The sequence below is a fragment of the Colias eurytheme genome, chromosome 13 (assembly GCF_061535395.1).
Source record: "Colias eurytheme isolate Ceu_HAF_F1 chromosome 13, ilColEury1 Martin Lab GWU primary, whole genome shotgun sequence".
Lineage (NCBI taxonomy): Eukaryota > Metazoa > Arthropoda > Insecta > Lepidoptera > Pieridae > Colias > Colias eurytheme.
In genome coordinates, this window is record NC_142992.1 from 9,433,329 (window position 1) to 9,455,764 (window position 22,436).

Here is a 22,436-nt window from a genome sequence, read left to right on the forward strand (position 1 = left end):
CACACGTCATTTTTTGCATAAAAGTAAAGATTTTTAAAATATAATTAACATAGCTGTGCTGTTAAACGAAGGTAATTTATATTACAAAGTGAAGGTCAAATTTCGACCATCGAGTGATCTTATTCTTTAACTTGCTTTGCCGCGCTTTTTTACCAGCATTGCTCCCCTCCTGCTTTTCTCAGCTTGATGACATATAGCCTATAGCCTTCCTCGATAAATGGGCCATCTAACACCGAGAGATCTTTTAAAATCGGACCAGTAGTTTCTGAGATTAGCGCATTTAAACAAACAAACAAACTCTTCATCTTTATAATATTAAGTAAAGATGATATAGTATAAATAATGCTTTAAACATTATAGCCCTTTTGTTGACTGCTGGTATCTAATTTCGAACGAGCATCCTTTTATATTCCCGTCAACACCACTATTTTATCACCAAGCTGGAGTACATTCTGAACTTTTACAAGTATCGTTCAGCACTTACACTTAACCTTAATAGAAATCTTTTGTTCCAAAACACACGAGTTCGTCTCTAATCAAAAACTTTAGTAATTCAGTTACTATTTGTTTGATGAATGGCCCAAATCACTGGCCGTTCATCATTTTGTGACGCAATGCAAAATATACCCTTTGAATGGGCAATAGAATTGATTGTTGCTGAGCTATTGAGGTATTGTGTGAGGTGTCAATGTATGCCTATTTCGGATAAATTACATACCTACTGTGAATAGTTCAGTGCTACAGAAGAGATTGGTGTTCCGATCAAAAGGTAAGGCAGAGTTGAAAAAGTACTTTATTGAGTGTAGGACAAATATAAACCATAGAAGCAAGCTTACTTTTAAAATGTGGAAATATTAAACGCATAATCAATTTTCTTATTTTTCAATTTAGATAATAAAATTGCCGCACATATTTACGATTCTATAATATAAAACGCACATTACATATATCTGAAAAATTTAATTTTAATTTATAGGTCAATTGTACCCTCTTAGATCTTCTGATCATAAACTTAAGCTTCTTACTCATAACATACACTCAAGTACATTCCACTAAAAGACCTCACCAATATTTTCTGCTCGCTACGTATCACAATATGTTAACAAAATAAAGGTCAGATCGCTATCAAAATGTAAGCAATCAGCTGGAATTCGGGATAAGAACCCTGTCCGAGATTGTTTGGGCAACACAATAGCTCTGTTGAAATTGAAAATAACTATTTTTAATGCAGTCCTTTTTTACCCGACTGCGAAAGGAGGGTTATGTTTTTCGAGTGTATCTGTGTCTTCTTTGGCGCGCTCTACAGCCCAAACCGCTGACCGCAAATAATTCAACTCCTACGTTAAATAATTATTTTTCAACACATATTAAACAGCCTTCATTTGGTCAGAATTGGGCAAAATTTTAATCGGTTGACCCAGTCGAAAGTTTTGAGGTAATAAACCTTAAAAAAGTCTAATAATTGAGAATCTTCTCCTTAAAGTTAGTTGAAAGTGAAGTTCCGCACTTCTTATTTAAATAAAGTCTTTCTTTAACAACCGCGTTAAGTATTTAAAATGAACCATCTGTATTTTATTCAAAGACTCAGTTCCCTCGTTAATTTCTTGTTCAATAGTTTTAAACCAAAGTTCTTGATACTTTGGATGAATTTCTTACATATAAACTTCTCTCCGTAGTAAGTATAGTTAAAGTTGTTTTCCGTCTTTATCGAGTTAATTGAGAATTATGCTCAATTTAGTTTTTATGCCTGTTATCTCTGACATGATATATAAATAAAATAATTCATCGCGGTAAAAGTACACTATACACTTGTCCGCGGACTTGTCGCCAGCTACAAATCCAGCGGATGGACGCGCTTATGAATATTGGCCATTACACTCTCCAGTCACAAAAATCACGCTTACAGATAGCTCCGTTTCGACGCGAAAGAAAGACAAACAAACAACATCACTATTGCCTTTCAAATTTGGTTAAACTGTTTGTACGGTATCCTTTACAGTTCTAAAAACTTACATACATACATTTTAAGTGTATACTTTTCCTATTAAAACCACTCTCATAAACATCCTTTGACGTCAAACTTTAGAATAACCTCACGTAGTCAAAATGTGTACAACATGGCTACCTCAAAAGTGAAGTCAAGTGTAAACACATAAATTTGAGAAAAGAGAAAATATCTCATAAAATATTCGGTAGCCGGAACAAAGGCAAGAATCCCCTGAATGTACACAACCGTATAAATTTTGGAAGCGACGAAATGTGCAATTCAGTTTAAAGTTTGCTTGCTATTTTGAACAACAATTAAAATAATGGTTTCCGAAATAGAGTCTGTTTTGTGCTGATTTTACTATTTACGCGTTAATTTAGTTGGCCATTGGCATCTTTAACCTTGTTACCTACATTTTAAAAACAAAACAAAATACTTCAGGAAAACAACACTAGTAAAATTTACTTGATCGTGATTTACCTATAAATTAATACTTAATTTTAATGCAAGAAAAGACTAAAATATGTAATAATATAGTAATATGTGTAAACAAGGTGTAAACTAAGACAATTAGGAGTACTAATAACCACAATATAACAAATGAATGCCTGAATTTCATAAACAATTGACTTTACCGTAAATATATTAAGATTACTTACTATAAATAGCTTTTTGGTGAATGGACGTACATAAAAGGACGTATAACATTCATGAACCACGTAATTCGTGTATCATGCGATAGGATGTTACATCCGTTTCATATATTTGTTTTATACATAAGGTAAACAAACTGACTGACTGTCATGTCGTTATAAAGTAAAAATTTACTGCACTGATTTTCATTTTGTTTTCACAAATGAATAGCGGGATTCTCGAGAAAAGTTTTTTATAGTTTGAGTGAAAGCTAGTCTTTAAATAGAATGTACAATTCCTTATTTTTATAATTAACTAGCGACCCGCCCCGGCTTCGCAAGGATGCAATGCTGATACTAAATACACTACAGAAAAACTGTGAACGTTGTATATAAAAACATAGCGGCCCGCTCCGGCTTCGCACGGGTATAAAATATAGGCGGGCGGCCGGCCGGTACCGCCGCAAACGCTACGTCCCGCAATTTTTTAAATGTAATATCTTCGAAAATATCCACTTAAATCATACGGTGTAAAGGGCCATATAGATCTATATTAAATGAACATTGTATTCAAGGTATTTAATTGGTTAAGGATTAATGCTGTATTGGTTAAAATCACTTCGAAAATTAGCCATTATTTGTCGTAAAAAGTAAATGACAAAAAAAAGTTAATGTGGCTTATCCATAAGAGATAGACATATACCACACATTGAAGGAAAATAAACACCATAAATAAGTCTAGTTTCAAAGCAATTATTGACGAGAAAGTAGAAACCAATTAGAGGGCATTAAGTTTTAAACACGAGGCAATTTGTTGAAAAAATAACTTCTTATGTTTCACAGCGTCTTTTAGTAATGTGAGAGACGGGTGGACGGATGGCTTAAAGCTTTGTCAGATAGAACACGTTGTTAGCGCGCATCAGATCCCTAAACTATCGCCACGCTATGACGTCAAATTGTGTTGTACTAAGATACCGTCAAACAGAGGCATATCGCTTTGACGCGTGCTGAGTTTACGGTCTTTCTGACAATGCAATGCTTGGTCACATAGGACGTTTACTTAGTGCAAGTTAGAGCGCTAACCTGAAGCCGCGCTATGACGTCAATATGTATTTTACCACGCGCTATCAGCTTTGTCAGATAAAACGCGTACTTAGCGAGCATCAGAGCCTTGGTGCTCTGTCTGAGGGTATATTACAGCCATGGACCTATAAAAAATTATTTTTTATAAGTAGGTCCATGATTACAGCGTAGTAAATCACAATTGGACATGAAGGCGCGGAGTCAGGTAAGCGCTATAACGCGTGCTACTTAAACGTTCTATCTAGCAATCCCCTCTATGTTATTTCATAGAGCAGCATAAGTTTAGAGCTCTCACATGCGCTAAAAACGCGTTCTATTTGACATGGTCATTATCTTATAAAATCTCACGAGGCCGCAAAAGCAATGTTTCTTAAATAACAGCAATATTGTTAGATGTTTCTTCTGAGATTATTCTGAACGGTCGTAAATCTGAATTAAAAATTAAATCTTGTTTTCCTATTTTTATTTTTCATTTTAAAAACTGTGGTGTAATCCTATATGTTTTACAGGAATACGTGTTTGAGGATTCACTTCTCAATTGTGTTATTTAAACTGCATGAGTGTATATTTTCTTTTCGCTAAATGGGATATAAAATGGATTGATTGGTTGACGATAACATGGATTTAGTCTCCTTATTTTGCAATTGAAATACGTGTAGGTAATATACCTACATCATCATATAACTTTTCGCTAGAAACATGAAATACAATTTACATTGCACACTAGAATATTAAATAAAATGAATTTAAAGCTCCACCTCCAAGTTATGCGTTCAACAATATTTTAGCCGCAATGTCATATCCAACATGAATTTCTACGTTAATTACATGTTTCGTTGCGTTATCGTTATATTAAATTGTGTTGTTTTTGATGTCGATATTAAATGTAGTTACTGGCCGTTAATGAAAAGCTCGTAATTAAATTATATATTTTAAGATTGATAATTGTTAATATAAAATTATCCATTTTTCGGTGATATGGTCATTATCAACATTATATTATATTCAACAAACATATAATAAATAAATATAGCAGTAATTTATCACAAACATTTAAATCTTTTGATAAGAAGCAAACTTCATAGAGCAAACATATTTTGAGAATAACTTGAAGATTACAATTATGATGGTTAATACAAAATTTTATTTTTTGTTTTATTTTACATTAAAATTATTTATCTATATAATATATTGAACATAATGAAAACTCTCTCACCTCCATATATTAGAAGTGGTAGCTTTAACACTCCCCATTATATGCAGCAGAAGAACTGAATTGATTTGATCGTATACTGACGCTTGGCTTAGTTGCTCCGGCTTTTCCGACTTCCTGAAACATAACATATAGATAATATAAAACATTATCTTTATATATAAAAATGAATCGCAAAATGTGTTGGTAAGCGCATAACTCGAAAACGGCTGAACCGATTTCGATAATTATTTTTTATTATATTCCTTGAAGTACGAGGATAGTTCTTATGTAGAGAAAACGTAAACATGTACCACGGGCGAAGCCGGGGCGGACCGCTAGTATAATACAAATTTCTCGTGTCGCGGTGTTTGTAGTGCTTCCGAAACGGCTTGACCGATTCTCATGAAATTCTGTGTGCATATCTGGAATGTCTGAGAATCGGATATCTATTTTTCATACGCCTGAGTGATACGAGTAAGGCAGAACAACGTTTGCCGGGACAGCTTGTACTCGTAAAAACGTATTTTGTTTCATAATATATTACACTTAATTTTTAAACTAACTTAACTTCAAAATATTAAAGCAACGTTACACTTTATGCTAATTTATGTGAATTATTTTTTAATATTGGGTATCAGAAATCATAGAGTTATTTTTCTAGCTCTAGTTTTAAAACTGTATACCTACGGCTCTGTTTAAGACATATCTATTTAGGAGTCGGAGATTGTCTATTGGCCCTCTTCTCAATGGGCAGCGTTGGCCCAACAAATGATCGTCGATGTTTGCCGTCATAACGGAGATTATAAATAAACATCTACAATTACGGCCGATCATTTGACATTTCGGCCCTCTACTATCGTCATTGCCCCTACTCGCCCATCGCTGCCCATTGTGAAGAAGGCCCAACGTATAGTTTTTTCATATCAATTACTAACGAATTGCATACTTACACCATATCCAAAACATCTTGTCGAAAGTTACTGCATGTAATATAAAAAGATTTCTATAAAAACAACGATTACAAACTACTGCATTCAATGAATTTTAATAAAAAAAATTGATTTCCGTGATCTTCTACATAGATATAGGAAACAATTCCAATGATATAAAAATAAAACGATGCATTGCCTATGCATATTTTATACATTATAATTAATATGCTTTTCATAAAAACTTGTATGTCTAATTTGCCTTGTGACAACATATTTTACACTTATCCGTTTCTCTTTTACCTTTTAGAGGAACAATAACGCCTAAAGTATGCCTCTTGTAAATTATTATAAAATCCCACACTCAAGATGGTAGTAATGTAACTTCCTTACTTTTACCATCTAAAAGATTATGATTTTACATACACAATTCCACATAAAAAAATATCTTACATTCTTAATTCTAACATCCATGAACCCTACGCCTAATTTAATAAACACACTTTGTCATGCGAAATTTATTTAGGCAAGTGAGATTTACATACTGAATTTAAAATAAATTAGACAATCTAATATTTTTTATTCACACCGATCCAAACTTTCTTTCATTTCGTTTCAAAGAAAACAACAAATTAATTGTTTTATTATAAACTGAACATCCTCGAGGGAATAAAGTTGTTTTTGTTTTTCTTATCTTCTATTTAACTTCTTAATTATTATTATTTTAAATTAAGTATATAATAATAGACGTATCTATGGAGTTTTTTCATTAATATCTACTAAAAATAAACCCCAATCCACTCAATTACTACGCTCGGCACCAGCTAAAGTATGCGAAAGCCGAAAACTAAACTCATAGCCGTCAACAAAACAATACACAATGTAGACCCATTTCAAATAGTTTCGAATATAACAAAGTCCACATATTTCTCAATAAGTCTGCCTTTACATTTCTACTTATCTGAAAGGCATTTGAAACTCATTCGCCTAACAACTCCGTTCTCATATCTTTATAGTGAAAAATATATTCGCATGACAACACTTTTGTAGCGGGAGTAATGAAATAAGTTTTCTGGTTTTGTAAAATCTACGTTTATAAGCTATTCTAACAAATTTGTATCAAATTGTATCATGTGTTGACACATTTGATACAAATTTGTGTCAAATATAACAGGAACCAATCCACTCTAACATAATATTAACAATATTAATCAATAATTTCTAACAGAAAATTAGTAGAGCTTGTTAATGTACCTATGTTTGTATTGAAGTCCCCGTTCGAATTAACTATTAATACTGATTTATACTCTCAATAATTACAATTTACTAAAATTGGCCTATTTATGATTTACCTGTAGTATTGAAACCGGCTATGTTATTGTGCCATTTGTTCTTTGAGATTTATACTTATATTGTTACTAGTAGCTTTTTCTATTGTTGTATTATTTACGTAAAAACTATTTCTTAATCTGTGCTATTGTTCAATATCTGGACGTTAAAAAACTCTTTATTATGGCAAAAGGAAAGGAAAAAGGTAAAGAATACAATATAAGAAAGTGAATCTTAGACTCGTAGATAATGTGAGAGAGTACCGAATTGGTGATTTTGAGAACATACTGTAATAATGTCTTGAATGTTAGTGTTTATTTGAGATAAAAAATGAACGAAGTCGAGGCCAAAAGCACTGCTGGTCATAAATATGACATACTAGCTTACATCCCGCGGCTTCGTCCGCTTTGTCTAAAGCCTAATAATAAATTATATACTAAAACCTTCCTCTTGAATCACTCCATCTATTAAAAAAACCGCATCGAAATCCGTTGCGTAGTTTTAAAGATTTAATCATACAAAGGGACATAAGGACAGAGAAAGCGACTTTGTTTTGTACTATGTAGCGATAATTAATCGTAGTATTTACTTTTATCATCTATAATATCTTTTAGAGTGCTAAGTAACGCTATCAATCCAATATATCCATCCACGTCCAAATTTTCTTGATTCCTAACAAATAATAATAATAACACAATCCTACAGAACGAATAAACAACAAAAGCTACTTCTGCGCACATTTATTTACTTCGTACAATAATCCGCTATTGTCCTATATTCGTATTCATTCGTCGATTGTCTCTCGCATTGTATTCTTCATTCATATGTCACCTTCGATCAGAGATTCTATTCATAATACAAGAAACACTATTACCATATAACAAGTTTCATCATCACTACCGAATATTGAAGTCGATTGTGGTACTTAATGTCTTTGGAACCAATAAATTCCTATGTTATTTTGTGTATAATTTTAGTAACTGTGTAGTCGAAAAATATCTTTTTGCAAATTGAACTTCTCCATGTATTATATATATAAATTTTTGTGTGAAAGTTAGTATATATTCTTGGTAGATTCTAGTACAGAATTATTTATTTGTTTCCTTATATGTTTTACATAAAGAATATAAGCGTAGTTAACATATTCAAATTGGCAGAACCTACCTAATTTCCTTATTTCACTTAATAAACACTGCATAATCTAATAGTACCTACCAATCCAAAAAATGTCATCAAATGAAATTCAATTGCTTATTTTTCGAAGTAATTATATGAATATTGTATGAATTGCTTGTAATGTGATAAACAACTCGCTTATACAAGATGATGAACAAAACATGGCGCAAAATAGCATAAATAATAACGATTATTAGGTATCTTATCATTTACGTATAGCATTGCTCCAATTTCAGTTCACACCTTAGGAAAAATACACCCTCTATATAAACCCTCTAGAAAGTTCTCGAAAGTTCTAGAGAATAGCAGAATTTCACACAAAAAACATAAACAAATTTATATTCCTGTATTGTATAGTCTGTGGTCTAGTTATCACTAGACAGTATAAAACAAAGTCGCTTTTTCTGTCCCTATGTCCCTTTGTATGCATAAATCTTTAAAACTACGCAACGGATTTTGATGCGGTTTTTTTAATAGAGTGTTTTAAAAGGAAGGTATAAAAAATAATATAAATACATATTAGACAAAGCGGGTGAAGCCGGGGGCGTTAATTAACCTATAAAATCCAGTACTGTTAATATAATAAAGACACTATAGTCGAGCCAATTTAATAGGCAACATTTGACGTCTATCAATTTTATCTTCGAAGAGAGGTAACCTGCTTAAAAACATCGATTAAAGTGAATTAATCGATACGGATTTGAAACATTTGTCAATCGAATTTATTAATTTATGATGATTTTTATTCACAAGTAATCAATGCATTCGATTCTAGATGTCAGATTTCGATTTTTAGAGTAACGTCTCTGGTATTTAAAAAGAAAAAAGGTTTATTGACACAAAATTGTAGCGACGTCAGTTCTTCAATTCAGAAATTGTTTATTATGTTTAGAATGGTTTATCAGTAAAATGAAATCTTAAAATTACTTGTATCGGTCATTATTATTATAAATATGTGATCGTAATTGAAAAAAGTTAAGCAAATGTGCAGTTCTAACAAAACGAAATATCATGTTATTCTATGTTGTCGTTACTAGGTTACGTTGTTGAAGTTTGTTCAACTGTCAAATGTTGCCTATTAAAATGGCTCTACTATAGTTGCTATCTTTTGAAAGGACAATACCCACCTTCCATACATTTGAAAACCTGATAAAGAAAGTTTATGTATAGACCGCAAGTATAGCAGGAATACTGCGTGCTTGATTAGGGAATAATTCCCTGTTTTCACTTTTACCAGTTAAACGCCAGGAATTTTAAAAAATACGAATTACTACTTTGTAGGTTAGGAATTGTCGCGGGCAAATTATCAACACAAATAGCTATGGAAATATGTAGGCAGTACATATGTACCAAGTAGGTATTTAAAAGTTAATTAATTATATCATTCTACCTATTAATTACAGAGAGCTTTCACTCAGGCAAAATGTACCTATGCTGGTAGTGCCAATGAGTATGTAGGTTAGGTAATCACTACATTTTGTAAAGAACCTACCTAATTTTAGTAAAAATATATTTTTATGAGTAATCACTAAAAGGATTGCAATACTTTATTCTGAACTAGTTATTCGCTCGCGAAGAAAATAATGTGGATCAAATACTGACCTACAGTCTTGCCTACAGTAAAGCAACTTTCTTATCTGGGTAAAACAGGAATCATAAATGAAACATTAATATAAGAAGGTATATTTTTATTCATAAATCGAAATCTATATCTCTTACTACAACATCATCCAACCGTTCAGCAGGAGCAGATATATTCTCTTCGTATCTAGCCCATCCAAGGTACCATACCAATGTCATGATGTGGGCACAACACCCAATGGTTCTGCGCCCGACCAAACAATTACAACAATATTCAATGATGCCAGCTCTACTAGATACATTGTTTTCTATTAAAATATATACATAATACGAAAGAGACTGCGCCGATTCGAATATGACAGGCGGCTGTCAAACGTCAAAACAATCCGTTTCACTCTATCATCATCATAATTAAACGTAAACTGATAATGTTCGTATTATTTTTTACTTGACTTTAATAAATGTTCATAATATTTTACTATTTAGGTAAAAGAATTAAGTACTTAAAATATAACAAACAGTAATAAAACTAGTTAAAATAGTAAAAGTCAGTCTCCAGTCGTCACTCGCCAGCAAGTAAAACGGAACGTAGCAACTCTACAGATAACGTTCAAAAACCATAATTTCATTTTTTAAGAAGTTTGTACGAGTTTAGAAAAATAACAAAAATCTTTTTTTCCTACGTCTCTGATAAAAAAATGATAAGCGTAATGAGTTCACAATAAAATAAGCTAAATTTTAAGATTTGTTTCATTTCTATACATGTTCAGGTGAAAAATGGGCATTGTTCTTTATGAAACAACACACATTTATTGCAATTTTAAATATCATAAGCACAGGAAAGCTTTCCGCTCCGGAAACCATTTTGCATGAGGCTACTCGAGTCAGTAAAAGCGTTTTCCAAACAGTTTAGTGAGATTTTTATTGGCAAATGGTTAATATCATGAAACAAACACTAGTTCTATTAAAAAAGAGCGTGTGTATCTAGCACATGTGTCAGAAGTGAAACTTCTAATTGGAAAGATTAAAAGATATCAAAATCGTTGCCCTCCATGCCGCGACCTTGAAATTTTACACTCAAAGAAGTTTCATTTTAAAAATAAAATCCATAAAAAACCTGATAACAGAGTCATTCGTCATCTTTAATCACTAGGTACATAGTATAAAACAAAGTCGCTTACTCTGTCCCTATGTCCCTTTGTATGCTTAAATCTTTAAAACTACGCAACGGATTTTGATGCGGTTTTTTTTAATAGATAAAGTGATTCAAGAGGAAGGTTTTAGTATATAATTTATTAGGTTTTAGACAAAGCGGGCGAAGCCGCGGGCGGTAAGTTAGTTAATATATAAAAAAATGTATGCGTGTACTAGAGTACACACGTAAGAAGTGAAACTTCTTTATGACCTTAAAAATGTCACGAGTATGGCGTAACGCAAAAATGTCACGCGTACGGCGTAACGCAAAAATGTTACACTAAATTTTTTTCCAACCCCGATAAAGAAGTTTCACTTCAATAAAACAATAAATACTTACTATAGTATCAACTTCAATCGCTCCGGTATACTAAACTGTAACTCTTGTAATCTTGAGTCTGATATTGAGAAAACTCGCTCGAACGGTACCCTGTAATACAATTTGTTACCTTTGAAAATAATTCAAATAATTATTTATTTGAAGCCATGTTAAAGTTTACAAATGCAATTTTCTAACAATGAATTAAACAGTTAAATACGAATAAAGTATAAAACTTCTCATAATCTAATTGAATCTTCTTTGGCTTTTGATCAATATAGCTAAATTTTAAAATAGATTCGCAAATTCAGATTTACGAATTGTTTTTGATTTATTTATTCGTGCGAAATTGACCCCCAGCATTATCTCTTTTTTTTTTCAAAATGGCGGCCGCGGGACAAGCTCTGTCACCCCAAAAACTTGAAGTCGAATTTAAAATAAAATTGCGTCCTCTGAGAAACGCATGCTAAGTCCTTAAAAATGAACATTTCAATGGACTAATAGGTATATTACTGTACTAAAACTTCGATCTTACTAAAACCCTATTCCCATTCCTATATTATTCACGCTATCCACTCACCGCTCCGCGTTCGCTTCGCTCGCTACCTTCATGACAAATTTTTGTACTGCAATACGTTCATCCTGTATGGATAACACGGCTTCACAACTCGACAGAATCGCAGCCACCTGCAAAAAGCTTTAGGAAAAGTATTCCCATTTTACGGAGATCCCGTGAGTTTTTTTACGTTTTTTATACAAGAGTGCATGTGTCCGTGAAAATAACGTTACACATAACAAGTTTGAATTATTATCTCCAGTAAGTTACATGAAAGTGCTAGAGAAAATAAAAATCTGTATGGACCAAGAAATAAGAACTGTGCCTTTTATTATACTTGTGGAATATGTATATCGGTCCAAAATGAATCCGCTTTACTGCGGTTTTATAGTCGAATTCAATAGCATCTAGTTATAATATCATTCTTAGGTCTGGCGAAGAAAATAAAGTATTTTTGAACCCAACTGAAAACTTATCGTTGAATTCTATTTTATAAATTGATTCAATTTGCAACAATAAATAAAACCGGCCAAGTGCGAGTCGGGCTCGCGCACAAAGGGTTCCGTAGCAGCAAATATAATAAATTACAGTTAAATCAACCTATCTCAAAAACTATAAGAGATACTTTGATCAAACCAAAAATCGTTGAAAGAGTTAATTAGCATGCATCACCTCTATTTTTTTTAGAATTTTATACCCCGTAGTTATAAAAATAGAGGGGGGGGACATACTTTTTACGACTTTGAGAGCTGATATCTCAAAAACCGTTCACTTTAAGAAAAATGTTTTTTAGAAAACTTTATATCATTTTAAAAGACCTTTCCATTGATACCCCACACGGGTATGTACATCGAAAAAAAAAATTTCATCCCTCAGTTACATGTATGGGGGGCCCCACCCCCAATTCTTTTTTTTACTATTTAGTGTCATATTTTTGTAGCGGTTCATACAACACATATTCCCATCAAATTTCATCACTGTAGTACTTATAGTTTCCGAGTAAATCGGCTGTGACAGACGGACAGACGGACAGACGGACAGACGGACATGACGAAACTATAAGGGTTCCGTTTTTGCCATTTTGGCTACGGAACCCTAAAAATAGAGCCAAGCGCAAATTCATAAGTAATTTATCTCCTTTCGAATTTCATTCATTAGAGAGAAAAATCACACAGCGAAAAAAAGTTTTAAATATAGGAACAAAATGTTGTTACGATAATATGTAAAATTGTAAATATGTAAGAAATTTATCATATTTTAACCCATGAAAAAAGTCAACGGAAGAGTTACAACCTTTCATTTACAAAAATCAGTAGATTAGGTAAATCAGTTGTATTTGCCACACCAAGTGACATGTATATACAATTATATTCTAATGAAAACTTACCTTATGGTCCAAGAAAAGTGAAGCGTCCACCGTGTGCGAAAGATGGGCCATAATTGTACAGTTCTGTAGAACGAGCGCCGCGTGTGGCACGAAACAAAGGACCAGCATCTGCAGGAGGAATATCTTTCGACCGCGCCTAGTAAAGAAAATATAAAATAAATGAACCGGAAATATATATTTTGTCAGTTTATAAGTGAAAATATTTCTTTTAAACACTAATAAAAGTTTGAGTTACAAAAATGAAAAACAAAAAAAGAATGTGAAAAAAAATCAATTTGACAGCAACGTCAATTTGAAATTAGAATTTCGAATATCTTTTCAGCCAGGAGCTGGAATTTTGTTTTCTTTTTACTTTTTAATTAATTATTATCGGATGCTTTCATAAATGAAAACAAAATATTAATAATTAATTAATATTATTACATTCTATATTTAAATGAACTTGAATTTAATATTTTAACATGAACATAAAATCAGCTACATGGATTGTCAATTTAATTATTGTGTTTCTTTTTCTTATTAAATTAAATGTCAATACTAGCTTAAAGTAAAATGTGTTATTAAATAGGTAATAAAAATAAAATCCGTTGTGAAAAAGAGAATTCTAAGTAAAAGAAACAGAATTCTTACCCTAAAGATTAAAGCCCTAATCACGACAACAATATTCAAGCACAAATATCAAACGAGTTTTGATTTCCTCTTAGTGAACACTAAAAGATTTTAAAACCAAATTGAATTCGCAGAAAACGAAGAGAAAACTGATAATTACATGTTTGCTTTAAAATAAAAATGGCTAAAGGATATTCTTTGTTCAATGTTTAATCCAGCTTCTATTTTTCCTACATGTTGATTTTTATTTATTTACAACTAGAGGTCCGCCCCGGCTTCGCCCGTGGTACATATTTCGCCATGAAAGGTAGTCTATGTCCTTTCTCAGGTATCAAAATATCTCCATACCAAATTTCATGTAAATTGGCTCAGTAGTTAAGGCGTGATTGAGTAACAGACAGACAGACAGAGTTACTTTCGCATTTATAATATTAGTATGGATTAGCATGAAAACTACCTCAACGTTTAACTAACTATTTAGCAATCTGTGCTTTAACTCTTAATATATCATTAATACACAATATACTTTTACTGAGAACATAATATAATGATGCACAATTTAAAATATATTTTTTACACAAAATATAAAAACATCAGTTCCCTGCACTGCAACGATAAAAATAGCCCACAGGCCCATTTTCTGATAAATAAATAACCGATTGCGTGCACATTATTTCGTATAATGGCACATTGCCCGCCTGAGATAATGTCCACTCAGCCTTATCCTCTGCGACCAAATAAATAAAAGAGGTTGAAAACCTCTTTGTATTCCACACACGTTCCTATTTTAAATATTTGTTTTTTTATGATATTCTATAAGCTATGGTCAACAGCTTATACATGTTGGGGTTTTTTTTTATTTATGGCAAGTCATTTATTACCTTGTTATAATATAATGTTCAAATAACAAGAAATAGACTTTAGATTTTATACTAGTAAAATGTACATCTTTATTGGATAAATTTGAGATAAATACAAGTATTTCAAATTATAATATTCACTTATTCAAGTGCCAAATTTCCCTTTCCTTGAAATATTAAAATTAACATAACAAGTACAAAGTGTAAATGCTTTAATGCTTGCTGTTTCAATAAGATTAAACTCGCTCAAATCTCCAAGGTGCATTTACATTCCGTCAGTTCTCTGGCTACGTACGAGTAGGTACAGCAAATAGATAATTCAATATTCACTCTGCTGGATTTCAGGTAGGATTTCCATTTTGTATAATTTAAATTCACTTTAGTGGACGTATTTTCTAAAATGTGAGAGTTTTTTTTAGATAAACGTCAAAACGTTGAGCATTTGTTGTCTGTGGTAAAAATGGCGGGAAAATATAAAAACAGTTTAGACAGTAGAAAACTCAGATTTCCTAAATTTCATGTATTTTGTTTCATTTAAATATTACGTCGGTTAAAAATAGTCTAGTACAAGTACAAAAACAGCGCATTTCCTATCCTAATATTTTCGTTTACCGTGAATAAAAAACTATCCGAACTTGTAAACCTCAAAAAGTACTTCCTCGCTCGATTTTCTATTCAACAAGTTAGTACCTACCTAATCTTTAACTATGCTACAAATAAAAAGAGGAATCATTCCTTCTTCTTGCTAGTACCAAATCGCAAATATTTTTGAGTCCTTCGCTAACAGAGAGCTACATAATATTTCCTGAGCGTCGTATTTTAATTTTGCTTCTATTCCTTATGAAGCTACAACAGCGGCTAGTTATATTATACGAGTAAATTATACCATTGAATTAATCTTACATATAAATATATAAAACTCAAAGGTGATTGACTGACTGACTGACATAGTGATCTACAAACGCACAGCTCAAACCACTGAAAGGCTGGGCTGAAATAAGGCGAAAAAGGGCTGAAATTTGGCATGGTCGTGTAGGCATCTAATACTAAGAAAGGATTTTGATCAATTCCACCACCGAGGTGATAAAAAGGGGATGAAATTTTGAACCATGAAAATTTATCTTTTGCACCCGAAGCTGCGGGCAACAGCTAGTTAAATATATGATTGTAATACTCACTCGGTAGCTAGGTTAATGTGCATACAACCAACTTTGACGGGCACCAGTTGGGGACCGTTTCGATCTGAGGGCGTGGTACAGTGCGACGAGTTATCTATCCGAAGCGTGTTTGATATCATTGTGCTGGAACAAAAATTATACAATTATAACAATATAGTATGATATAAGCAAATAAAATAGATAATAATGTCGCTGTTGAAAACATATTCTAATGAATATAACAACGCTCAAATGTACTGTACGAATTACGCGTTAATACACAGCATATTATGTTAAATATTCGACAGCATTTCAACGGCAATAATATTTTTTAAGTAATTTTAAATAGATGTAAAAGATAACCCACAATTCTTTTGGTATAGATATCTAAACATACATAATCAAATTATCTCTAAACCCAATTATAATATCTAATTATTCAATGTGTGATACATTTATATTGCTACACTAGCGGTCCGCCCCGGCTTCGCCCGTGGTACATATTTACGTTTTCTCTACATAAAAACCATCCTCGTACTTCAAGGAATATAATAAAAAAAGAATTATCGAAATCGGTTCAGCCGTTCTCAAGTTATGCGCTTACCAACACATTTTTCGATTCATTTTTATACAGGGTGTCCCAAAAAGTAGTGATGAACGGAAGCTGGGAGGTAGAGGACCTAAAGGGCTATCCGAATCACCCCCATGTATGTTATGCGATTTTTCGTATTTTCGGAGTTATGACGTTTTTTTCAATTTTTCACCTATCGCCGAGTACGGTGATATTTTCACTCATGGTGACGTCAATTATTGCGGAAGGTGCTTGATTTTTTTTGTGTGCTAAGCTGAAAGATAGGCCAATTCAGTATGGTAACATTTACTATCGTTAGATCTTTGAATGGAATAAAAAAAAGAATTAAAATGCCAAGAAAGATAAAATTACCCAGTATGTTCTCCACTTCAAGGGCCCGTAAAAAAATAAAATCACATAAAAAAATTTTTCCATTTGGCTTTTAAAAACTTGCTCTATCTATCAGGTAGCTACCCTGAAAATTTCATTTTATTATTCAGAAGGCTTCAATCGAAAAATTGAAATCTAAATGAGGTAAGTGCAAAAATTGAATTAACATGATGATTAATAAAAACAAATTAAAACCAATAACAAGGTGTTTAATTACCAGAAATTTTTAAAATGACCCCGCTATTGCTCAGTGCAAGTGCGACATCACCGTAAAAAGTTGTCTTTTAAATGTCTGAATGCCCTTTTATCATTTTTAATGGTTTCTTCTGCTACTATGAATTTCCAGGTTATTTCGTTCAAATTGTGGCAGTCTCTCGTCTTTGTAGTATCCCCACGGAAAAAAATCAATAGGGTTTATGTCCGGGGACCGTCGAGGCCAGGCTAAAGGGCAAAGATACCCTGAAAGATGGATTGGTCGTTGCAGCCTGCGCATGCGCTGGTGACGCCTGCCTTAAAGCCTGGCCTGCACGGTCCCTCGACCTAAACCCCATTGATTTGTTTCAATGGGGATACTAAAAAGACCTCGGCTACTTGAGAGAATGCTACAATTTGGACGAAATAACCCGGAAATTCATAGTAGCAGAAGAAACCATTAAAAATGATAAAAGGGCATTCAGACATTTAAAAGACAACTTTTTACGGTGATGTCGCACTTGCATTGAGCAACAGCGGGGTTATTTTAAAAATTTCTGGTAATTAAACACCTATTTATGGGTTTTAATTTGGTTTTAATGATCATCATGTTAATAAAATTTTTGCACTTACCACATTTAGATTTCAATTTTTCGATTGAAGCCTTCTGAATAATAAAATGAAATTTTTAGGGTAGCTACCTGATAGATAGAGCGAGTTTTTAAAAGCCAAATGGAAAACTTTTTTTATGTGATTTTATTTTTTTATGGGCCCTTGAAGTTGTGAACATACTGGGTAATTTTATCTTTCTTGGCATTTAATTCTTTTTTTATTCCATTCGAAGATCTAACGATAGTAAATGTTACCATACTGAATTGGCCTATCTTTCAGCTTACCACACAAAAAAAAATCAAGCATCTAGCGCAATAAGTCACGTCACCATAAATAAAAATCTCATCGTACTCAGCGATAGATGAAAAATTGAAAAAAATGTCATAACTCCGAAAATACGAAAAATCGCATAACATACATGGGGGTGATTCGGATAGCTCTCTAGGTCCTCTACCTCCCAGCTTCCGTTCATCACTACTTTTTGGGACACCCTGTATATAAGAAGATAGTATAAAACAAAGTCGTTTTCGGTTTTAGGAGTTCTGGAGGAGGTTTTAGCATAAAATTTATTAGGTTTTAGACAAAGCGGGCGTAGCCGCGGGCGCACAGTGAGTGTTATGACGTAAATTTGAAAAAAGACGTATGTATTTAGATTGTCACGTTACTACTAAGGTATTGTACCTACGTTTATTTTGTAGAGTACCTAATCTACGTAATAAATGCTAGTACTAAACGTCGTTTATGGTAATTTTAAGAAACTCATGAGACAGGGAGTAACCAACTAATAAGAATGAGGGAAAATTCACGTCCCTTTGCTCTAACAGGAAATTTTTAACCAAAAATGCGTCATTAACTGGGTTCTTTTAAGAACATTTTAATGGTGTCATTTGTCGTTTAATCACGCAGACGTGATTTGCATCAAATTTTATTTGCAAATTATTCTAATACTATTAACCCACTCATACGTTATCCTTATAATTTACTTTGGTTTACTCAAATATAGAAATACTAAATGTCTTTTTTTTGAAGTGAAACTTCTTTATAGGGGTTGGAAAAAAATTTAGTGAAACATTTTTTCGTTACGCGTGACATTTTGCCGATACGCGCCATCTTTTTCTTATCCCTACCACGCGTGATTCGACGTATTTCTGTAAAGTTGCATATAGTAAATTATTTTTTGAAATATAAGGTCATAAAGAAGTTTTACTTTTTACGTGTGTACACTAGTACACGCACACATTTTTTTAAATGATTTTAAACACGATTTATGCATGATGATTTTTATCCCGATGCGATGATTCGAACTCTTACACGTGGTTACCGAGAGACTAAATAATATAATACTTGCATATAATCGAACAGAAGAAATTACTACCTGTAATAATATTATCATGCTTCATTTAACAAACCGCAAATAAAACATAAAATAATAACAAAATATATTGGATTGCAATTAAAAAAACAATTTTCGCAACCCAAAAAACTTCCCAAACTGATTATACAGAAAAACCAATAGAAATTTATCTTTGCAGTATAAAATAAATGTTACATAATGTATTTTCGTAATGAGCAATCTCGACATGGGATAATGGAGATTTATGAACTCGCTCGGTTACTTAAAAATCTTACTGAAAGAATTTTATTTTCATCTTACAGTTCATGAGACGCTTTAACAAATTAGAGTTTTAAAATTAATAGAGTTAAGTACATTTTTGCTTAATGGGCGAACGCTGAACAACAAATGGAATATCAAAATTGAAGAATGAAAAAATACCGAGTTGAATCTATACTAATATTGCTAATATTATGAGGCTGAAGAATTTGTTTGTTGGAACGCGCTAATCTCAAGAACTACTGGTCCCATTTAAGAAATGATTTCTGTGTTAGATAGCCCATTTATCGAGGAAGGCTATAGGCTATATATCATCACGCTAAGACCAACAGGGGCTGATTAATACGGGTAAAACCGAGGTATGCTAGCTGAGAATAAAGTAAATACCTACTGGTAAATTCGATTTTAAGAAGTGCGTTAAAATAATAAGGTTTAGGTTTTATTTTATACTCCTAGGATACATGAAGTAGGAACTAATTAAGTTTGTGTGCCCTACTAGATTGAAAATTTATTTAACTTTCAAACATAGTTGAGATTTCTTTAGTCAACGTCAAAGTAGAACAAAAGTAGTAATTAATATTTAGTCGTTCCATATACTTAGTAACCATTTGGCATATACGGTCTCTATTCATTTAAGGCAACGTAACAATTGTTTATGAAAATTTTAATATTTTATAAGCAAAGAATATTTTTATGGTATAATAAAAATTATATAAATACTCTAGAAAAGCTATGATGAGCAAAAGTCTTTCTCTTTATAATTAAGCATGTAAATTACGAAGCAAAAATGTAATTAGGCTTTATACATTTTTTGTTATAAAGTAAATCTATTAAGCCTTCGCTTTATGAAATCGCATTAGTTTTCAAAATATTTTTATTCTGAGAAAACTTAGTCTTGCTATTTTTTTACATACAACTTATAACTCGTGGCTTTGGTTGTGTTCATAAAATAAATAGTAAAAAATGCTTCTCGTATATTATTGCTAAATATACAGGGTGTCCCACTGTTGGTATACTAAGCTCAAAGGAGGTTATAGTTTTGCATACGCTGAGTACGTTAAAAATACTAATAAAATTCCAGATGCAGTTTTTTTTTTCAAATAGATGAATTCTTAAAACTCTATGTCTACACCCATAACAAGCAACCCGCCCAGCTTTGCTACCAGCACGTGACCTATCGTTTAAGATTATGTTTTCATAGACAAAATGCTCACATTAGCGAAGCGGTATACGCCGGATGCGCGAAGCTAGAGAAGAAAACATGGATTTTCAGGAAAAATTTATCAAATTTTTTTTTATATAATCTTGTTGTTTAAGTATTTTTTACGGTATCAGTGTATGCTAAACTACAAATCCCTTCGCGCTTAGTATACCATTAGTGGGACACCCTGTATAGTTAGAGTCAAATGTAAGTTACTCAGTTTATAATAAATATATGTAACAAATCCAATAATGAATTAAAAAAAACGTTTTCAAGTGGATACTGCTGATTTTATTTATTTCAGCATAGTTCCCTTAGAAGATGAATCTCAAAATTTAAAGGTCAAAATGACGTCACTATCCGATTTGAATAAATTCTACGTATTATATAAATATTTTATGGTCTTTAAGTTAACAAGCCTCATTATTAAGTTGAAATAACTTGAATCGCGGCATTTCAAGAATTTCTGAAGTGTGCCTCTACTTAAACTTTAGACTTAATATAAATACTGGAGGTTTCAGCATTTATGATGTTTTTAGAGATAAATAAAGAGAAATAAAGATTGTTTATATGTAGTTAGTAACTACTAGTTACGCATAGAATGAATATATGTGTATTAAAATAAAATCTACAGAGCCAAAATATTTATTAATAATGATACATTTATTGTCTACTAGCTTTCCGCCCGCGGCTTCGCCCGCGTTTTCAAAGAATAATCCGCATGATTCTCGTTCCCGTGGGATTTCCGGAATAAAACCTATCCTATGTATTAATCCAAGTTACCCACTATGTGTGCTAAATTTCATTGAAATCGGTTCAGTAGTATTTACGTGAAAGAGTAACAAAGACACACATACACATCCTCACAAACTTTCGCATTTATAATATTATTAATTAATTAATTATTAATAGTAGGACAGTGTAGAACACTTAGAAGGAATTCTTAATCAACAATATTCCCACCAAACATAAGAAATGCCTTTATAAATATGCACACAAATTATTAAAAAATATTAACAAAAAGCTTTGAAAAATCGAATTTTATACGTTCGTAAAATCCACATGCCGAGAATGCCCGTGACAAACAGAATACATTGAAATGTTACATTTTTTGAGCTTAGCATGCAGAATTCAACGCATGCAATGTTATTTTTTAATAACTGACGTTAAAAAATGTACATGCACAGCATTTTTGCAACGCTAAACTTGTTGTAGATAAAAAGTCAAGTTTTAACACTAAAATTGAATGTATGTATGAAGTAAATAATTAACATTTCGACTGACCGGTTGGCTTGGTTGGTAGTGGCCCTGCCTTCCAAGCCAGAGGTTGTGGGTTCGATTCCCACCCGGGGCAAATATTTGTGTGATGAACATAGATGTTTGTTCTGTATCTGGGTGTAAATTATCTATAGAAGTATTTATTTAAAAATTATATATATGTATGTTTATCAGCCATCTGGTTTCCATAATACAAGCGAAAGTATGGGATCAGATTGTGCCGTGACGTGTGTGAAAATTGTCCTGAAATATTTATTTATTTATTGTAATTACGTACAACGGTATCAACTCATATACAAAGATCATAATATCATCTTTTAACAAAAATTATACCTACTATTTGCATTTTCTGCAATATCGGGAACATGAGGAAACCTCACCACTTTTTCTTTTAAAATGAATAAGGAAAACAATTCTCGATTTCAACACCCACTTGTCAAATTACCCCTACACAAAACGAGTCGTAAATTATAAAGATAATTGTTTAAAAGAGCGAAAAATAAAACATTTCATAAATTCAACGCCATTTCAAATTACACCGTTCGTTTAGCAGCTGTTAGCAACGCATTCAATTAATGGCTGATTT

At 32.3% G+C, this 22,436-nt stretch overlaps 1 protein-coding gene across 1 annotated transcript in view; it reads right to left on the minus strand.

Moving 5' to 3' along the window:
- Window positions 1-22,436, minus strand: part of LOC149903614 (uncharacterized) — a 98,368-nt gene that overhangs the window by 12,953 nt on the left and 62,979 nt on the right. The window contains exons 2-7 of the mRNA XM_090108400.1: window positions 16,016-16,138; window positions 13,369-13,504; window positions 12,006-12,112; window positions 11,447-11,536; window positions 5,848-5,877; window positions 4,919-5,032 (exon numbers count right to left, since the gene is read on the minus strand). Coding sequence (XP_089964526.1) covers window positions 4,919-5,032; window positions 5,848-5,877; window positions 11,447-11,536; window positions 12,006-12,112; window positions 13,369-13,504; window positions 16,016-16,134 — 596 coding nt within the window. The 5' untranslated portion in view covers window positions 16,135-16,138. The remainder of the gene's footprint in view (window positions 1-4,918; window positions 5,033-5,847; window positions 5,878-11,446; window positions 11,537-12,005; window positions 12,113-13,368; window positions 13,505-16,015; window positions 16,139-22,436) is intronic.